Genomic DNA, 17,234 nt, shown 5'->3' with positions numbered 1-17,234 from the left:
AAGGCGCTGATGGTGGGAGCCACCCAACACATAGCCTACGCTGCGCCCCGGCCCCACGACCACCTCCCCAAACCCCGTCATCCTCTCTGACCCTCACACTCCTGGCCAGACCCTTACCGACCCCGCTCCCTCCTCCAGCACCCTCTCCCTTCTTGTAATCAGTCTGTCTCTTTCTCCCTGGATCCGAGCAGAAGGGACAGGCAAGGGTGAAGTCCCCCTGACTCTTCTCTGGAGCCGGGGATGCCCAGAGACTGTCTCGGGGCCTGGAGGAGGAAGGACGGGCGGTGACTCCAAGGTTGCCTCGGTTTCTCCTTCGGGATGATCCCGATCGGGGCTCGCAGCTAGAGCTTGCTTCTTTTGGCTGGAAGTTCAGGGGCTGCCTGTCCAGAAGACCCCTGCCGCCCCAGTCCCCAGCCAGTCAGTCCTGGTGTGCAAAGGAGAGCGCAGGGGTGCAAGCGTGTGTGTGTGTGTGTGTGTGTGTGTGTGTGTGTGTGTGTGTGCGTGCGCGCGCGTGCACGGGACCCACGGGGAGGGGGCGCGGAACCCAGGGCGGGAGTAGGGGCGGTGACAGCTGCGGCGGCCGCCGCTGGGGTCCGGAGCACCCGGCAGGGTCCCTGCGGTGCAGCGGCAGCAGCCAGACAGCCCGCCCGCAAAGAGCGTGTACTGTGCGGCACGGTGCGCCCCGCCGCTGCCACTGCCGCTGCCGCTGCCGCTGCTGCTGTGCCCGGGCTGGGGCTGGGCTGGCTACCGCTGCTGTGCCCGGGCTGCCTCTAGCTCCGGGTCTGGCTCTCCACTCCTCCAGCCCGTTCCTCCTGGTCTCTGGCTCCTCCGTGTCTCCGGTTATCTCCTCTGTCTCCTCTGTTTCTTCCTTCCCGGTCTGTCTATCAGTCCGTCTATCAGTCCGTCTATCAGTCTGTCTGTCTGTCCGGCCGTCCATCTGTCTGTGTTCATCCGTCTTTTCTGCCCCGCCTCTCTGCTTCCTCCCCACGGGGCGGATAGATAAGGTTGAGTTAGCCGGCACCCAGTGTGTCAGTCCATCCTCAGTCTGTCCCTCTACTCCGCCCGCCGCTTGTGTCTGGCTCAAGGAGGGTTTGAGGAGGAGCCTCAAGAAACTAACTCCCTAAAAAAAGCCTCCTAGGATAAGAGCAGCCGCGGGCCGGCCCCCTCCTCTCGGAGGCCCCCCACCCCTCTTTGCTTTCCTCCTCCCTACCCTGCCTACCAGTCCCTCTGCATCCCTCCCCGTCTCCCGACACGCCGGCTGAGAAGCAGTTCTTTTCTCTGAGGAGAGGAGGAGAAGGAGGAGGAAAGAGCAGCGGCGGCGGCAGCAGCAGCCTAAGCAGCAGCAGCAGCCTAAGCAGCGGCAGCAAGCCATCCTTCGGCGCCCCGGGTTGCCTCCAGGTGACGATGCTCTGGCTCTCCCCCAGCGTCCGGGCTCTGGCTCCGCGGCAGTGGCTGGCTTCTCCTGGGATTACCTTCAGTGTCTGGCTGCTGCTGAGCAACCTGTGGGTCCAGATGTCTCTGGCTTCCTCATTCCTGACAGGTAGGGGAGAGGGGAAGCCGAGGCAGCCTCCCTGCGGCTGTTGCAGGCTCTTCTGAACAGTCTGTCTGCGGAGACGACCTGGGAGGGAGCTCTTGGAGGGGCCGGCAGCTGATAGAGCGGAGCGTTAGCTCCTTTCCTTCGGTCCTGGCAATGCCTCGCCTACAGAGGCTAACCAAAGCCTGGGACGCCCATCTGTTAGAGTCAGCGATAGGCACCGAGTCATTGGAGCAGCGGCTTGGGAGAAGACTGAGGCAGGAGGAAGACTGATTATTTTCACGTGGCCAGAGTTCCCTAGACCCGGCTCCTGGTAACGCGTCTTCGATCCCGCGATCCCTCTAGCCTTTGAGGACTTGCTTGTCTTTCTTTCCCCTCTCCCAAAGTCAGGCAGCATTAGCAGTCCCCGTTCTCGGGGTGCACGTACGGCTAATTTTCTTACCCTACGAGCTTCCTCAAGGCTCGGGTGATGCTGGAGCATCGAAAAGCACCAGTTTTCCAAGACTTAAATTTAAAGAAAATTTAAAGGATAATTTTCATAGAATATAATTATATGTTTTCAGGCAGGTGAAGACCTAAGCTATTTTTTTTTCTGGAGGACATACTTTACTGACACCTGGTGCATAAAAAAGGGTGTTGAGACAATTTCTAGTAAAAGCAGCCAGGATTACGTTTCAAAAAATGATTTCAGGAAGGATGATAAAAGGCCGAGCAGAGAAGGGGCCAAGGCAGAGAACTCTAATTGGATCCATTTTCAATTTTTGCCCAGGAGGCTAATCAGATTTTTTTGGGGGGTGTTAGATTAGAGCGTCCTTATGGTTATAGAATAGTTATTCACCCCTAATGGAAAAGTTCCTGGTATGGTTACCCCAATCGAGAAGGGGAAAAGGCATAGTTTACTCAGTGACGGGGAAAGACTGTCGCTTCTTTCCCCTCCCCAAAATAGTCAAAATGGGCTTTTGGAGACCTGAATTGTTTCTGGATGTTTCATTTTCAAGGTTCTTTTATTTGGAGGGGGATCATTGAATGTCAGTAAAATAAGTTTTTGGGGGACTGACTAGTCCCTCCCTTTCTGTCTTTGTAGTCCTGATGGCTAGCAGAGTTTGGGTACAGTGTAATTGTCTATTGGGTTGGAAGGAAGACAGATCTACTGAATGTATGCCGCAGTGTCCAGGAGTACATAGTGGGTACTCAAAAATGTTTACTGACAGTGACACTCCCACCTATTGACTTCACTCCCCCTCTCCCAAAAAGAAAAAGAGAACACAAACCTAATAGGAAGAATTTCTGGAAAGGGATGGGAAGGGATCAGAGGAGCCACTATAAAATCACCAAGTGTCGTTTTGTTATCAATTTAAAAACTGTCTTGATCTCATCACAGGTTCAGTTGCTAAATGTGAAAATGAAGGTGAAGTCCTCCAGATCCCTTTTATCACCGACAACCCATGCATAATGTGTGTCTGCTTGGTAAGTCTGACTCTCCTCAAGTAAAGAGGGTTTAGGGTTAGAGCGGGGAAAAGAAACTAAATGTAGAAGAAAATCACTCCTATGGGGACATTGTAGGTATCTGAGGCTTTTAAACAATCCTGGCTTGTTTCTGAACTTTGCTAGAGAGAGGAAATTCCAGGCCTCAGTCCTGGGAAGCAATCATCCCCTTGACATCAAGAGTGACAGAAGTCAGCTGAAGATTGACATTGAGTGACATTCTTCCCATTGGTGATGGTAGTTCCACAATTGCGCTTGATCCTAGGTCCCCCTAAACTTTGTACCCAGGTTGTTACTTCTTAAGAACCCATAGAAAGGGATGGATGACATTTAAAGATAATGGAGAGAGGGGTGTGGCTTTGGTCAGGGAGAGAAGAGGTTTGTGTGGTGGTGGTGGTAGAGGTGGTGGTGAGGCTGAGTGAGAATAGCTAAAGGCAGAATGAAGATTAGTCAGCAACCCTAGGTACTTTTCCTTTTTTGACTGATGGTTCAGGATAGGGAATCAGTATCTGACTGGGGTGTTAGGGAGGTTGGAGGGTGGAACTTGTTTCTAGTAGATACTAGTGACTGTCTAGTAGAAGAGTCAGAGGACCTGGGTTCAAATCCTGATTCTGTCACTACCTATATGATCTTGGGCCATTCACCTCAGTTCCCTTGGCATCAGTGTCCTTATCTATAAAACAAAGGAGTTGGACTAGGTGGCCCCTGAGGTCCCTTGGAGCTCAGTCATCCTGAGTTATCTTTACCCATGAGTCTACCATCACCATAATCTACCATAATGAACAGCAGTTTCATTTGTGATCTTTTTTTGGTGAATTTTCTTTAAAAACTTTGTATTTGAAGAGTGGCTATTAAAATAATTGAAGTAACCAGAAGAGAGGAATTGGTTAATGAATAAGGTCTACTGAAATGAAATCACTAGATCTGTCTTTCTTTTTCTTTTTCTTTTTCTTTCTTTCTTTCTTTCTTTCTTTCTTTCTTTCTTTCTTTCTTTCTTTCTTTCTTTCTTTCTTTCTTTCTTTCTTTCTTCCTTCCTTCCTTCCTTCCTCCTTCCCTCCCTTTCTTTCTTTCTTTCTTTCTTTCTTTCTTTCTTTCTTTCTTTCTTTCTTCCCTTTCTCTCATTCTTTCTTTCTTTGTTTCTCCCTTTCTCTTAATCTCTTTCTCCTTTTTCCCCTTTCTCTATTTTTTCTCTTTACTTCTATTTATCTCTTTCCCTTTTTCTTTCTTTCTCCTCTTCCTTTTTTCTTTCTTTTTTTCTTCCTTCACTTCTCTCTCTGTCTGTCTCTGTCTTTGTCTCTCTCTCTCTCTCTCTCTCTCTCTCTCTCTCTCTCTCTCTCTCACACACACACACACACACACACACACACACACTTTAATGTGTTTTACACGCCGTTTACCAGGTCACATTTTTTAAACAAAGCCACACGTGTCTATAAAGCCCCCCCTGGAAAAGTATAAAGGCAGAGACGGCTTCTGTTTGTTGGCGTCCATGGTGAATAGGTGAAAGTGTGCTTATCAGTTTTAGCAAGAGCCATCTGTGTTTAAGCCACCCAGACTTTCCCCCAATAAGTAGTGAGGTCAGCGTTAAGAAATGATAAATGGGGATCAGGAATGATTAAGTAAGATCTAAGGATGAAGTCAATCAGTGGCAGCAGAGGTGGAAAATGTATTGTCATTAGGATTTTAAAGAAAGAGCAAGAGACCTAGAAAGAGGCCTGCTAGAGAACTGGTGGGATTTTACAGTGGAGAGTTTAGGTAATGATGTGGATATATGGGACTGCTTGACAGAATCTGTTGGGGTCAAATCTTGGTTTAGCCGAAGATTTATTGACTAGTTTTAAGGCGAATATCCTAGTTCCGACTCCGTTTTCTTTATTTACAAAATGGAACTGAATGATTCCTATTTAATCTCCTAGGGGTTCAGAGGAAATTACTCTAATTAGGTAATATTTAAGTGCTTAAAGTTCCAGAGATGAAAGATTATTTTTCTCCAAGAAGTGATTTGAGTATTAAAATGTAAAGTGATGAGGGGCTTTTGAAAATCTCCTTCCATTTCCATAAACATTTCTCTTTTGTCTTCATATCCCCAACACCTAGCATAGTGCTTGGAATATATTAAGTGCTTTATAGATGCTTGTTAAGTGAATTAATAGTTGGAGGAAAGTATTTGAAAATATCTAGTAAAACTAAGGAAATCATTTTCAAAATAAAAAAAAAGATTGGAAATCCTATACCTTTCTCTGAAGGTGGACATTGTTTAATGTGCCTGCCCTGGTTAGTTCTGAAGAGGATTGTAAGATCATGCATTTATAACCAAAGTTCAACCACCTCATTTTTCATCTGGGGAAACTGAGGTCCAGAGAGAGATCATGGTTTCCTAGCTTTAGAGCTAGAAGGTTTCTTAGAGGTAAGCTGGTCCAGTGCTTTCACTTTATAGTTCAGGAAACTGAAGTTAAGTGAGCTAGTCAAGGTCACAAAAGGTGCTAAGTAGCAGCAGTTATAGCCGGTCTCATGTCCCGCTACTCCAAACGTCGTTCTCTTTCCCACGATGCTGCTCTGGGGAGAGGCATTCTATTTAGAACATTATCGCACAAAGTTAGAAAAGATTTGGTGTAGTTTAGAGAGGTGATAGGACCATTTATTTTTATCTGCCCCTAAAGAAACTAGAATTTGGGGGGCTCATTGATGCCTACTATGAGATCAGGAAGAATTATTTTAAAATAAAATTCGTATGTACACAAGTGCATAATATACAACATAGTCTATGTATATGTGTCATGTAGAATACATATTGTATATAACATAACACATTTGCTATATAATATACGTGTTATAGATAATATATATGTTATATGTAATAAATGCATGCTTAACTTATATATAAGGCAGCTAGATGGCCCAGTAGATAGAATGCTGGGCCTGAAGTCAGGAAGACTCATCTTGCTGAATTCAAAGCTGACTTCAGACACTTAATAGCTGTGTCACCCTGGGCAAGTCACTTAACCCTCTTTGCCTCAGTTTCCTCATCTGTAAAATGAGCTGGAGAAGGAAATGGCAAACCACTCCAGTATCTTTGCTAAGAAAACTCAGAATGGGGTAGTAGAGTATTGGACGTGATGGAAAATGACTAACACTATCACATATTATACATGCATACATACATATACACACACATACAAACTGACATAATTTGGCAGCTGGGGGCACAGTAGATAGAATGCAGGCTTTGGAATCAGAAACGTCTGAGTTCTAGTCTGAGCTTAGATATTATCTGTGGGACCCCGGGCAAGTCACTTAACCTTTCTGTACCTCAGTTTCTTCCTCCAAAATAGGAATAATAATAGGATCTAATTCCCAGGATTATTGTGAGGACAAAATGAGATACCTTTCATAAAGCACTTTGCAAATTTGAGAATGCTCCATGAATACCGTTATTATTAACTATGGAAATTGGGATTGCAAATGAGCAGGAGCTAAGGTGACTTGTGCCAGCCGACAGACTCATAGACATGATGGGGAGTGCTTGAGTCTAGGGCCCAAGTTGCTAAATTCCAGATAGTCCAAAGCCAAGAAGCCTTCATGGAGTTCAGAGCCTTGTCTAAGCTCCTTGGTCAAGTGATGTCACTGGAGAGGGGCTTAAGGGTTGACCTGCAGCTCATCTCTCTCCCTGGATGTGTCTGCTTCTTTCTAGGGCTGCCCTCCCCTGAACTCCAGCCACACTTGGCATGGGAGCTATTGCAGGGCTATCTAGATCATGGAAATGGCACTTCCAGAAAGAGAAGAGTGAGTCACTGCCTTCTCCCAGTCTCCATTTCTTCAGCTGTAGAATGAGGGGTCTCAATGAACTGATCTTAACGACCTCTTTCCAGCACTAAGTGCTAGGATTTCATAGGGGACCTAAAGATCTGATGAGAGAAGTGAAGAAACAGTAAAATAAATGATCGGTTCATCGACCTCAGGGACTCCCTGAAGCTCTCCCATGTTTTTCCTTTGAGCCTTTCAGTGGTGTCCTGACTAAGAAGCACCCTCTCCATGGGATGTAGTGCTAGGATTTCAGCTTACCTGTGGGGAAGCTTACATCTGAGCTGGTTTTATGTACGTACTTTAATAGGGTATAGAACAGTATAAACTGTACTTTGGATGAAGAAAATAGCCGGATTTGGTTTCTGCTGGGGCACTTTTCTGGCAGAGAGACGCCTAGTGCTCAGAAAAAGCTTATATCTTATTTCATAACATGTAAGGGAAAAAAAAAACGACTTCAACACAAGCCTAAAAAAGACGTAAAATGTTACAGTCTGGAGGAAATAGGTGGCATGGAGGCCTGTATATAATTACAGTGTAAAAGTTTGAAAAAGCCCACAAAGTCAACTTTGCCCGATTTAAACTCTTGGCATTAGAAACAGTTTCAAAGAGGGAATGAGCTCATTTCAAGGGGCATGCTGATGATGACAGTGAGGGTGGTGGGAGCCATGGGGGGAACTGGGTAATTCTATTCTCATTTATCATCATCTGCATAAGCCTCAGCATCTTGCCAGAGCAAACCAGGCTCCAAGAATAACCTGTTTATTGGTTGGTGATGGATGTAGTTTTAAAACGAATGGGCCAAAAAAAGTCAGGCCATCCATTCAAGGGAAAATCTGAGAAAGATGGAACATGGTCCTTAGAGGTAATGAACCAGTGAGTAGTGGGGGTACTTCAGTAGACAGATATTTGTTTTATTTTTTTTGGTACCTGCCTGTGATTCAGAAACTCTGGCTACTTCGAGCCTATCAAGGCTCATATGAACTTTAATTTGGATCTGGAAGAGAACGCTGGTATCATCTGAGTCAACAGCCTCATTTTTTTGAAAAGTCCTGTGATGAGAGACACAACTTTCCCAAAATTATACATATAGTAAGCACCTGGGTCAGGACTTGAACCCAGACCCTCTACTGTAGAACCAGGGTCCTTTCCATTCTATGACATGGCCTACATTCAAAGGCCATCTCCTAAAAAGCCCTTTGCTTATTTCTCCAATCTACCTCTGATTATTTTCCAATAGAACAATAATATTTTTATTAAATGATATGTTTAAGGTGGTTTCCCCTTAATAGCATTTAATTTCTTTGAAAGTAGAGACTTGTTTTGCATTTTTCTTCGTGTCTCCAGCACATAGCCAGGCACAGAGTTGGTGTTTAATAAATGAGTATAATTAGAAGCTCATTGGTAGTTTAAAGGATGAGAGGATAGTTTGAAAGAACCCAAGTTAAATGGTTTGTCCATGGAATAGAAATGGATTCTCAATGGCCTAGGGAATTCTGCGGGGTTAGGAGGGGCTTGAGGGAAGGGAGAGAAACTTCCCTCTCTCAATGCGCATCAGCAAGTTCTCTGTAGTTCTTGGTTTTAGGGTATTACTTGAGGTACCGTGACTTGCTTAGGGTCACAAAACTAATATGCATCAGTCAGAACTTGAAACCAGGTCTTTCCAAGATCAGGCTTCTCTCCGCTAAGCCAAGACTTATTCTTGAATAAATGCTTATTCATTTGGCAGAAAGCAAAGCATTACTTTTTCCTTGGTTTCAATGATAATCTTCTAGTTTTTATTTTTTACTTTTTCTGAGTCTTTTTCCCTTCTGATCATTATATATTTCTTTTTAGAATTTTGAAAAAAAAATTATTTCCAAAGTAACATCTGCTAAAACCAGCAATGCTGATGTGATTTTCAGCATTCACTCTTTTACCTCTGCAGTTTGAACTTTAAAACTACTATCAGCTCCAACAAATACACCTACCTGAGAAGAGATCGTTAGGTTTCCTGAAGTTGTATCACCTAAATGGTGGAGAAAAGGAGACTGAATGGAAGGCCAAGACTTAGGTTGATGCTGGAAACCTGAGAAAAACTTGGAGGCAGGAACTCCGAAAACTAGACATGAGAATTGTGTTTTATTCTGTACTAAACATCAGCCTGTAGTTTCTTCCTTTTAAATTTTAAGTTTCTTCTTTGAAATGCCGTTTTGCAGTGTCGAATTGACCTTTACTCATAAAAAGCAAAGGGAAATGCGACAGAAGAGGAAAGAGTTCTACCCAGTGATGGGGAAAAGAAGGAATGATTGGCTCCGTCCACTCGTTTAAAAAAAAGAGACTCATCTTTGGCAGCTTCCAGTCTAGTGGATACACTTGGATTTTTTCCCTGAGTCACAAGTTTTAAAGACTTAGGAGAGGGCTGACCTTAGCATCAGGAAAAGTTAAGTTCAAGTACTATCCAGGTATTAGCCATCTGACTCTGGATGAAAGTCATTTGACCCCTCAGTGACTCAGGCACCTCAAGATTATAGATGGCCCCAGCTGGTGCTGGTCTACATTGGTGGAAGGAATATCCATACTGAGAGCCCTCTGTACTCCATACCAGTGAAATCATAGGTCTAGCTCCATGCTGTTTGTTGTTTTTAGCAGTAGGAGAATGGATAGATCCCCTCTGTCTGTGACTGACTCATGTTTGAGAAAAAGGGAGATGGCTTTCATGAGGCAGATACTGTGTCATCATTGAAAGATTTAATTCTTAGGCCTTTACACAGGCTTGGTGGGTGCCTTCCTATGCATATTATGCTTTTGTTTCTTTAAAATGAAGGAATTGTACTGGATGGAGGTCTCTTTCACTTCTCTTGCTCAAATCTTGGATCATGGTGACAACCCTAGATGAATTTCAGAGAAACATTATATGTAGATCTCTAGCTCGGTCAATAAACTTTTAAATAGTGTTTTATCCCACTCTACCCCCAATTACACATAAAAACAATTTTTGACATTTAAAAAAAACAGTTCTAAATTCTATCCCTTCCTCCCTCCCTGAGCTGGTAAGTAGTCTGATATAATTTATACATGTGCAATCATGTAAACATTTCCATATTAGTAATTTTGAGTCAATAAACATTAATCATCATCAACTGTGTGCATTGTGCTAAGAGGGGTTATTACAAAGTTCTTGTTGTCAGTCTAATGGGGGAGATAATATCCAACCAACCATAGATGGGCACTGGGTAAACACAAGGTCATCTCAGAGGGAGGGAGGGATAAGGTGGGGGGACAGGGATGGGTTTCTTGCAGAAAGTGGGATTGGAGCTGAGTCTGAAAGGAAGTCAGGAATGTGAGGAGAGGAGGGAGTTAATTCTAGGCATTGGGGAAGCCAATGCAATGGCATGGCCTTGAGAAAGGCAAGCTGTGTTCAAGGAAGAACAAAAAAGTCAGGCATTGGTCATGTTTGAAGATAAAGAAGGGAGTGAAGTGGAAGAAGACTGGAAAGGTTGGCAGGGACTTGAGCCAGTGCAGTTTATGGAGGGCATGTGTGTGTGCGTGTGTGTGTGTGTGTGTGTGTGTGTGTATGTGTTTCAAGAACTATCTAGTCCAACCCCCTCATTTTACAGATGTGGAAACTGAGGTCCAAGGTCACCCAGGTAAGAAGTGAGAGGTGGGTCTCCAAACCCATCACTCTTTTTTCCATTGTACCTTGGTTCAAGGTACCCTTGGGGATACTGAGGATACAAAATTAGCCAACGACACAATCCCTGACCTCTGAGACACAATCTAAAAGCTGTGAGAGAGCGCATACCTACATACGCAGCCTTGCACAATTCTGTCACATCCCCCTTTTATTTTCTGATTGTTTCTACAGAGTGTGGGGTCATACTATGATGGAACTGTGGTCTTTGCAAGTCATAATTTTATTATTTAAAAACATGCCTTCAGATAATTGCTTAAATAATAATAACAATCGCTTTATAATACTTCAAGATTTGCAAACTTCTTTACAAATATTATCTCGTTTGATCATCACAACAATCCTGAGAGGTAGGTCTTACTCTTGTCTACATTTTATATATGAGGAAACTGAGGCAGGCAAAGGTTCAGTGACTTGTCCAGGGTCACACAGCTAGTGTCTGAGGTCACATTTGAACTCAAGTCTTTCTGACTCTAGACCCGGAGCTTTATCCACTGTACCATTTAGCTGTCTAACACACATGTACATACATGTGAATTTTTTTTAAAGAATTCTTCCAGATCTCTTCCAAAAAAGGCATCTGGCTGCCCTTAATCTTCGACTTCTCAGTGCCCCTCTTAGAAAACTCTCCAACACTTTAATTACAGATAATTGTTCCATATCATTGGGTCCTTGTTCTAGAACTGGAAGGGACCTTAGAGGTCCCTGAGTCCAACTTCCCTGTTTTACAGATGAAGAAACTGAGTCCCAGAAAGGATCCATTTCTTTTCTAGATTTGAACATCTAGTGAATGTCTGAGGGGGCATTCAAACTCAGGTTTTATTCCCTCTTAGAGACCTGCCCTGATGAGATCAAAGACCTTGGCAAACAACAGTGGAAATCACCACTATAATTATTCTTCCAAAAAGGGACAGTGGAGAATTCTGAATAAAATCTCTAAGAATTATGTTGTCCTCTCACATCCTTCTTCAATTCTAAATTCTCTGAATAGTGACGTCTTAAAAGAGCCAGAAAAAAGGAAGCAAAGAAACTTGAGTATTTTATGCTTTCTGGACATTTCCCCCTTCCCCTTCTGGGACTCCCAAACACCTGTAATTTCTTGATCCCCTCCCTCTCAAAAAGCAATAGCCAAACGCATTAGAATAGTGTCATCTCCCCTCAACCAAATGAAATGGAATCTTTTTGGAAGTTCTATATCAATCTTTTACATACTTGTAAGAATTTATGCCAATGAATTTAAAGGTTAAACGTATTCAAGGCTTTCCAGGAATATTAACATTATTTGGCAGTTTAATGTTTGCAAAATGTTTCACATACACAATCTGATTTGATGCTCACAACAATCCTGGAAAGTTAAATGAAATCGCCTCATTTGAAAGATGAGATTTAGAAAAGTTGAATGGATTTCAGATAGTTATACATCACTTGTGGCAAAATTTGAACTCAGGTCTCCTTGCCTCCTAAATAATCAAGACATTCCCCCCACTCCCATCCCCTTATTATTGGATAATGAAAGACTTTTCCCCTGTTTAAGAAATTTCCAGCTATATATTAAATAAGAATGGGGGGTAGTTTTGCTTGGGACTGGATGGTTTTTATTGACTTTTGACAAGATCCTCTTCAGATGTGGATCTCATTACTTCTCAGAATCCCCTGGCAATTGCCAGCTGGTCTATGGCTGTCCTTTTTTCTTTATTTGCCAGGTATGTGTTCTTCTGGGATAGTGCTGATGCTGGAGCTTGACGGGTCATGACTTTTTAAAAATTTTAGGTGGAGCTGGGGAAGGTTGGGAAAGCAGAGCCCTAGCAGTCTTGGGATAATTGCCTAGTGCCTTGGGACCATGGCATTGTCTGGATCTTCCTCGTGGAAGATGTTCATCTTTGGTTTATGTACATGGGCTTTGCGCTTCATTTTTTATTTTAGGCATTATAGTTTTTCTTCTATATTGCTTTGTTAATGGCTGAGCAATAATTACAGTGTGCAGAAACAATATTAGGTGCCATGATCAGAGTCATATGAACTCTATTGACCTCCATTGGGAATGGGATAAATACTAATAATAATGAAAGATGTTTTTATAGCACTAAGCTTGGCAAAGTGCTTTAGGGGAGACATTGTAGCATGGTGAAAAGAGAATTGGCTCTGCAGTCAGAATGTGGATTTAATCTCACCTCTAACACCTCCTACCTATATAATCTTGGGCATGACACAACCCTCCTGTTAAATAAAGGGGTATGTGTACTAGCTGAGTTTCTAAGTCCGCTCTAGCACCCAAACTATAATCCCATATTATCTGGTTTGTTTATCACAGCAGCTATGTGGGTCAGGTTTTATTATCCCTAATTTACAGAAGAGGAAACTAAGTCTCAGAGAAATTAAATGACTACCCATGACTCCGCAACTAGCATTTTAGCCACAGTGCCACTTAGAATGTAAGGAAGCTATCATCCCTATAAATGAATGAATGAATTAAAAAAATTGTTAAGAATTTACTATGGCTAAGTGCTGGCAAGACAAATTCCAATTTGTGGGCAATCCTTGCCCACAAAGTTCTTACATTGTAATAGGTGAGTGGTGGCTAGGGATGGGGCACTTCACATAGGTGATGAATGGGACTGTGGAGGAGTAGATTGATGTACCTCTAAGCACAAAGGCAGAGTTGATTGGGTCATAATTCATGGTTTCATCTATAAGATCATGAAATCAAGAGATAATGATGTGTTCTAGAATGAAGGATGGAAAGAATGGCCAATTAATAAGTGTTTGTTGAATATTGAAAGACTAGATGAAAAATGAATGAATGGATTAAATTTAGCTTTTTCTTCCTTCTCTACCCCTGCCCAGTGTATCTCACCTTAGCGATATTATATGAACTCCTATGGCATGTTGAAATAGTAATAATGTCATGTCAATGAGCCCTGGAGGCCAAGTATATTTTCTGTCCTAGACCAGAGTCAGTGCATTGTAGAATTTGCAAGCTAGCTCTCAAGCCTTCTCTTTCTCGATGATGTCAGGTCATAAATCTAGCAGTGCTTTTTCCTAGGAGAATCTCAATGGAGAGATGTTGTGTCCTTCTGGCACCATTTGAGTCTGTGAGTAATGAACGCTTTGCTCGTCTCCAGGGCTAGTCTTGCTGAACACTTGCAAACGGGATTGGCTTGATTAGGGATAAGACTTGGCAGAAATTCTTTGGGAGGGAGCCAGCCATAGGATTGCCATGGTGATGATGAAAATTTGGTACAGCAGCGAGATTGAAGGAAGAACTCATTTGGGTAAAGCTCCGTCAATATGTCAATGACTGGTGATTTTGTTAGTGTGTGGGAACTCCTTCTACTAAGGCAGATACCAACCAATCTCTAACTTATGCTCTTAGAGAGTTGGCTGGCGTTCAAAAAGATTGGAGCTTGATCCAGGTCACAAAGCTAGTAAACGCCAGAGTCCCAGTTTAAACTCAGGTCTTCTTGACTACAGGCCCCCCTTTCCTATCTGTCACACTATGGCGCAAATGAATAATAAATTATTAACAAATAATAAATCCTTTAGCACAAATAAGGATTCCATCATTTGGAATAGAAAGGATTTTAGATAACATGGTTGAATAATAAGGCGTTGTTAAGGACCTGAAATCCCATGAGTTTCGTGTAAACAATCCAATAGACCCTCAAAATATCCTTGGAATATTCCTCTGGTCATGGACCAGGCAGCATTAAGGAAGAACAACTCTATTGAAGAAATTGTTCCGTGTCAAAGTGGAATTTTAGCCATACCTGTGGTTTCATGACCCTTTACCTGTATTAGCTTTTCTGTTTCTTCCATTGAATTGTTGATGGTGCTTTAAAATATTATGGTCCTGGAGCGTAAGAGGCTTACATGCTAGCTTTGCAAGTAGATGTGAAATTTTCTGTTATACTTTCTAGGCATTAGGGCTGGGAGGGGTATTAGAGGTGCAACAATCATTTATTAAGTTTCTACTGTGTGCAAAGTATTGTGCTGGGAAAACCAAGAGAAACCCAACCCCAAACCATTCCCTCCCCTCCAGAAGCTCCTTGTTTACAGGAGAGATATAGTATACGTAGATGAGTAGATGCAAAGAAAACACAAAGTGATTGGGGGGCAGCACTGACAATTGAGAACGCGAAGGGAGACCTCAGAGGAGGAGGAATCTGTGGGTTGGACAGAGAGCTACATGGAATTTCTTGATCCTGCATCTGGGACATGAATGCTCTAGAGAGTTTCTGAGCCCAGTGATTGTGTGGCTAGCCCTTGAAAGTGTTGTAAAAACAAGAGAAAATATCTATCTTTTCCCATATTTTATGGCCTTTTTTGGCATTATTTTAATGACAATTTTAAGGAATTGTCAAAAGAATCACAATAATATTATGGTAGTAATAATAATGATTATGGCAGCTAGGTAATGTAGTAGATAGAGTGCTGGGCCTGGAGTTAGGAAGACCTGAGTTCAAATCTGGCTTCAGTGTGACTCTGGACAAGTCACTTAACCTTATTTGCCTCAGTTTCTTCATCTGTAAAGTGAGCTGAAGAAGGAAATGGCAAATTGCTTTAATATTTTTGCCAAGAAAACCCCAAGTGGGTCATGAAGAGTCAGACACAATTGAAATGACTGAATAAGAAAATGACGATGAAGGTGATGAAAAACATGAAAACAACTTCATTGTCTAGTAGTGAGAGAATAGTTAAATCAATTGGGAATACATCTGTGTAATGAGATATTATAATATCATTCATATCCACAAGTATGAAGAAAAGGAAGAAATTTGGAAAGACCTTTATGAAATAATGTTAAGAAAAAAGAAATAGGAGAGAGGGATATATATGTACTATGACCAACTAAGAGAGAAAGTGGATGAAAATAATGGGGACTTGGAGGGAGTGATGGAAAAAAAAAACATTGTTATAATATTTATGCAAAGGAAATTAATTAATTTAGATGTAAATAGTAATTAAGTGAGTTAAGATGGTAATATTGATGTTCAGTGTTAAAGTTTTAATAAAACATCTTCTTTAAAAAAAAAAAAAAAGATTTCCCAGGATTGGAATGTCTTGTTCTCTTAAGTAATGTTTTCCCATGAAAACGGCGCAGAAGACCAGCCTCTCTACATAATCAAGGTGTTTTTTTCCTTTTTTCTTTTTTGGCATTCTTGAAGCAGATGTAATCTCATTTGGAAGTATAGGATTTTAAAGATGACAGGCCTTTGGCTCACATTTGTAATAACGGGAGCCGTGCCTGTTAGGAGTAAGATCCTCCTGCCAAGAACAGAGCCGTGCCCTAACAATTCGGGAGGTACCAGAATTAGGCTTACCCAGTTTTTGTCAACCTCCTCTCTTAGAGGTTACTCTGAAAAACTTAGCCATACTCCCTTGTCCACTGCACTGCACCCCCCACCCTCCGCCCCATCCTGAGCCCTAGACAGAGCTGACTTTTGAGGCTTTGGACGGGCCCCTGTGTTTGTGTTGGGTTGGGGATGTTAGTTCCCTTGGCTTCTGAGAGCTGAGCTGTTGAAAATTGTGTTTTTCTTTGTGAGGACAAAGGCCTTATTGTGTGTGTGTGTTTGGTGCAATTTTTTTAAAGTTAGGTAATGGATAGAACTCACCTAGGAGCACCAACTGAATAGTTCCTAGGTCAGCCATCCCAATGCCAATTCTCAGGTTACAATCTGCTAAACCAAAATAGATAAAAAGAGAGGGCTTGATGCCTCAAGACAAAGTTATTGCTTCCACTATAGGGACCAGGGGCCCAAACTAGCCTCTCTAGTTTGAGTATTGAGGAGAACAAAAGAACTCTTGGAAACCTTGTTTTTGGAGTGATTCTACCTAAGGAAGATGGGACCTGGAGAAGAGACACTGGGTTTAGAACTGGTGGACTTGAGTATGGGTCCCCGCTCTGAATCTTCTACTACCTGGGTGACCTTGGGTAAATCACTTAACCACTGTGGTTCTTAGTTTCTTCATCTATAAAATGGAAGTTTAGATTAGATCTCTAAGGTCCTGTTCAGTTAGAAATCAATCATCTTATGATTTTTCCAAAGTGATGATGGTGGAGGGGATGCAAACGATGAGGTTAGCACTTTAAACTTCTAAAGTACTTTCCCCCAAAGATCCATCAAGTTCTCAATGAAAGAAATGAACATTGGCCATATCATCTTTCAGAATTTTGATTTTATATCTGTTTCTTTGCTCTTTCCTGGTGATCTGTGTTTGATTTCTGAAAGGTTATTTTTGAGGGAGCAGGGAATAGGTATGGGTAAAGAATGAAAATTTGGAAGTGCCCAGGTTTGATCACAATTTTGCAATTCTACCTTTCTGTGGGTGACCAGATGACCTTGTAACATTTCTTCTTGCCTTTCTCTTTTATCCTGTGTCTCTCTCTTCCCCTCTCTTTTCATTAAAAAACGAAAAGGCATTAAAGCCTAACCCTAGACTTCAGATGGATTGCAAGAGGGTTAAAGAAGTTACTTGTCTTTGACTTCTCCTGGTCGAAGTAGAATTTCACCTTTGCCCAGCTTTCCTCAAAGTGACCAGCGTCAAGGTGACTCTCACCCTTTTTAGTAAACATTTTCAGGGCTTCTTTTTATGTGTAATTTGGAAGAGCTTGATTGAGTTCTTTACTCCACAAAGGATCATAGATCCAGGTCTGAATGGGACCATAGACGGAATCAAGTCCAACTCCCCCTCCCTCCATTTACTGAATGAGTAACAGACATTTGAAGTGGGTTATCCACA

At 42.5% G+C, this 17,234-nt stretch overlaps 1 protein-coding gene across 3 annotated transcripts in view; it reads left to right on the top strand.

Annotated features, from left to right (window-relative positions):
- Nucleotides 1-709: 709 nt before the first annotated feature.
- The window catches only part of BMPER (BMP binding endothelial regulator), a 278,921-nt gene continuing 262,396 nt past the window's right edge, over nt 710-17,234 (top strand). Inside the window, exons 1-2 of one of the 3 annotated variants that reach the window (XM_072598870.1) lie at nt 710-1,540; nt 2,916-3,001. In XM_072598870.1, the coding sequence (XP_072454971.1) occupies nt 1,405-1,540; nt 2,916-3,001 (222 nt within the window). In that variant the 5' untranslated portion in view covers nt 710-1,404. Of the gene's footprint in view, nt 1,541-1,565; nt 1,848-2,915; nt 3,002-17,234 lie in introns of those variants that run through there. The other 2 variants (XM_072598872.1, XM_072598871.1) reach the window with 2 other exon arrangements.

The sequence above is a fragment of the Notamacropus eugenii genome, chromosome 3 (assembly GCF_028372415.1).
Source record: "Notamacropus eugenii isolate mMacEug1 chromosome 3, mMacEug1.pri_v2, whole genome shotgun sequence".
In the NCBI taxonomy this organism is placed as follows: Eukaryota; Metazoa; Chordata; class Mammalia; order Diprotodontia; family Macropodidae; genus Notamacropus; species Notamacropus eugenii.
This window is presented reverse-complemented; position numbering and strand designations above follow the sequence as displayed.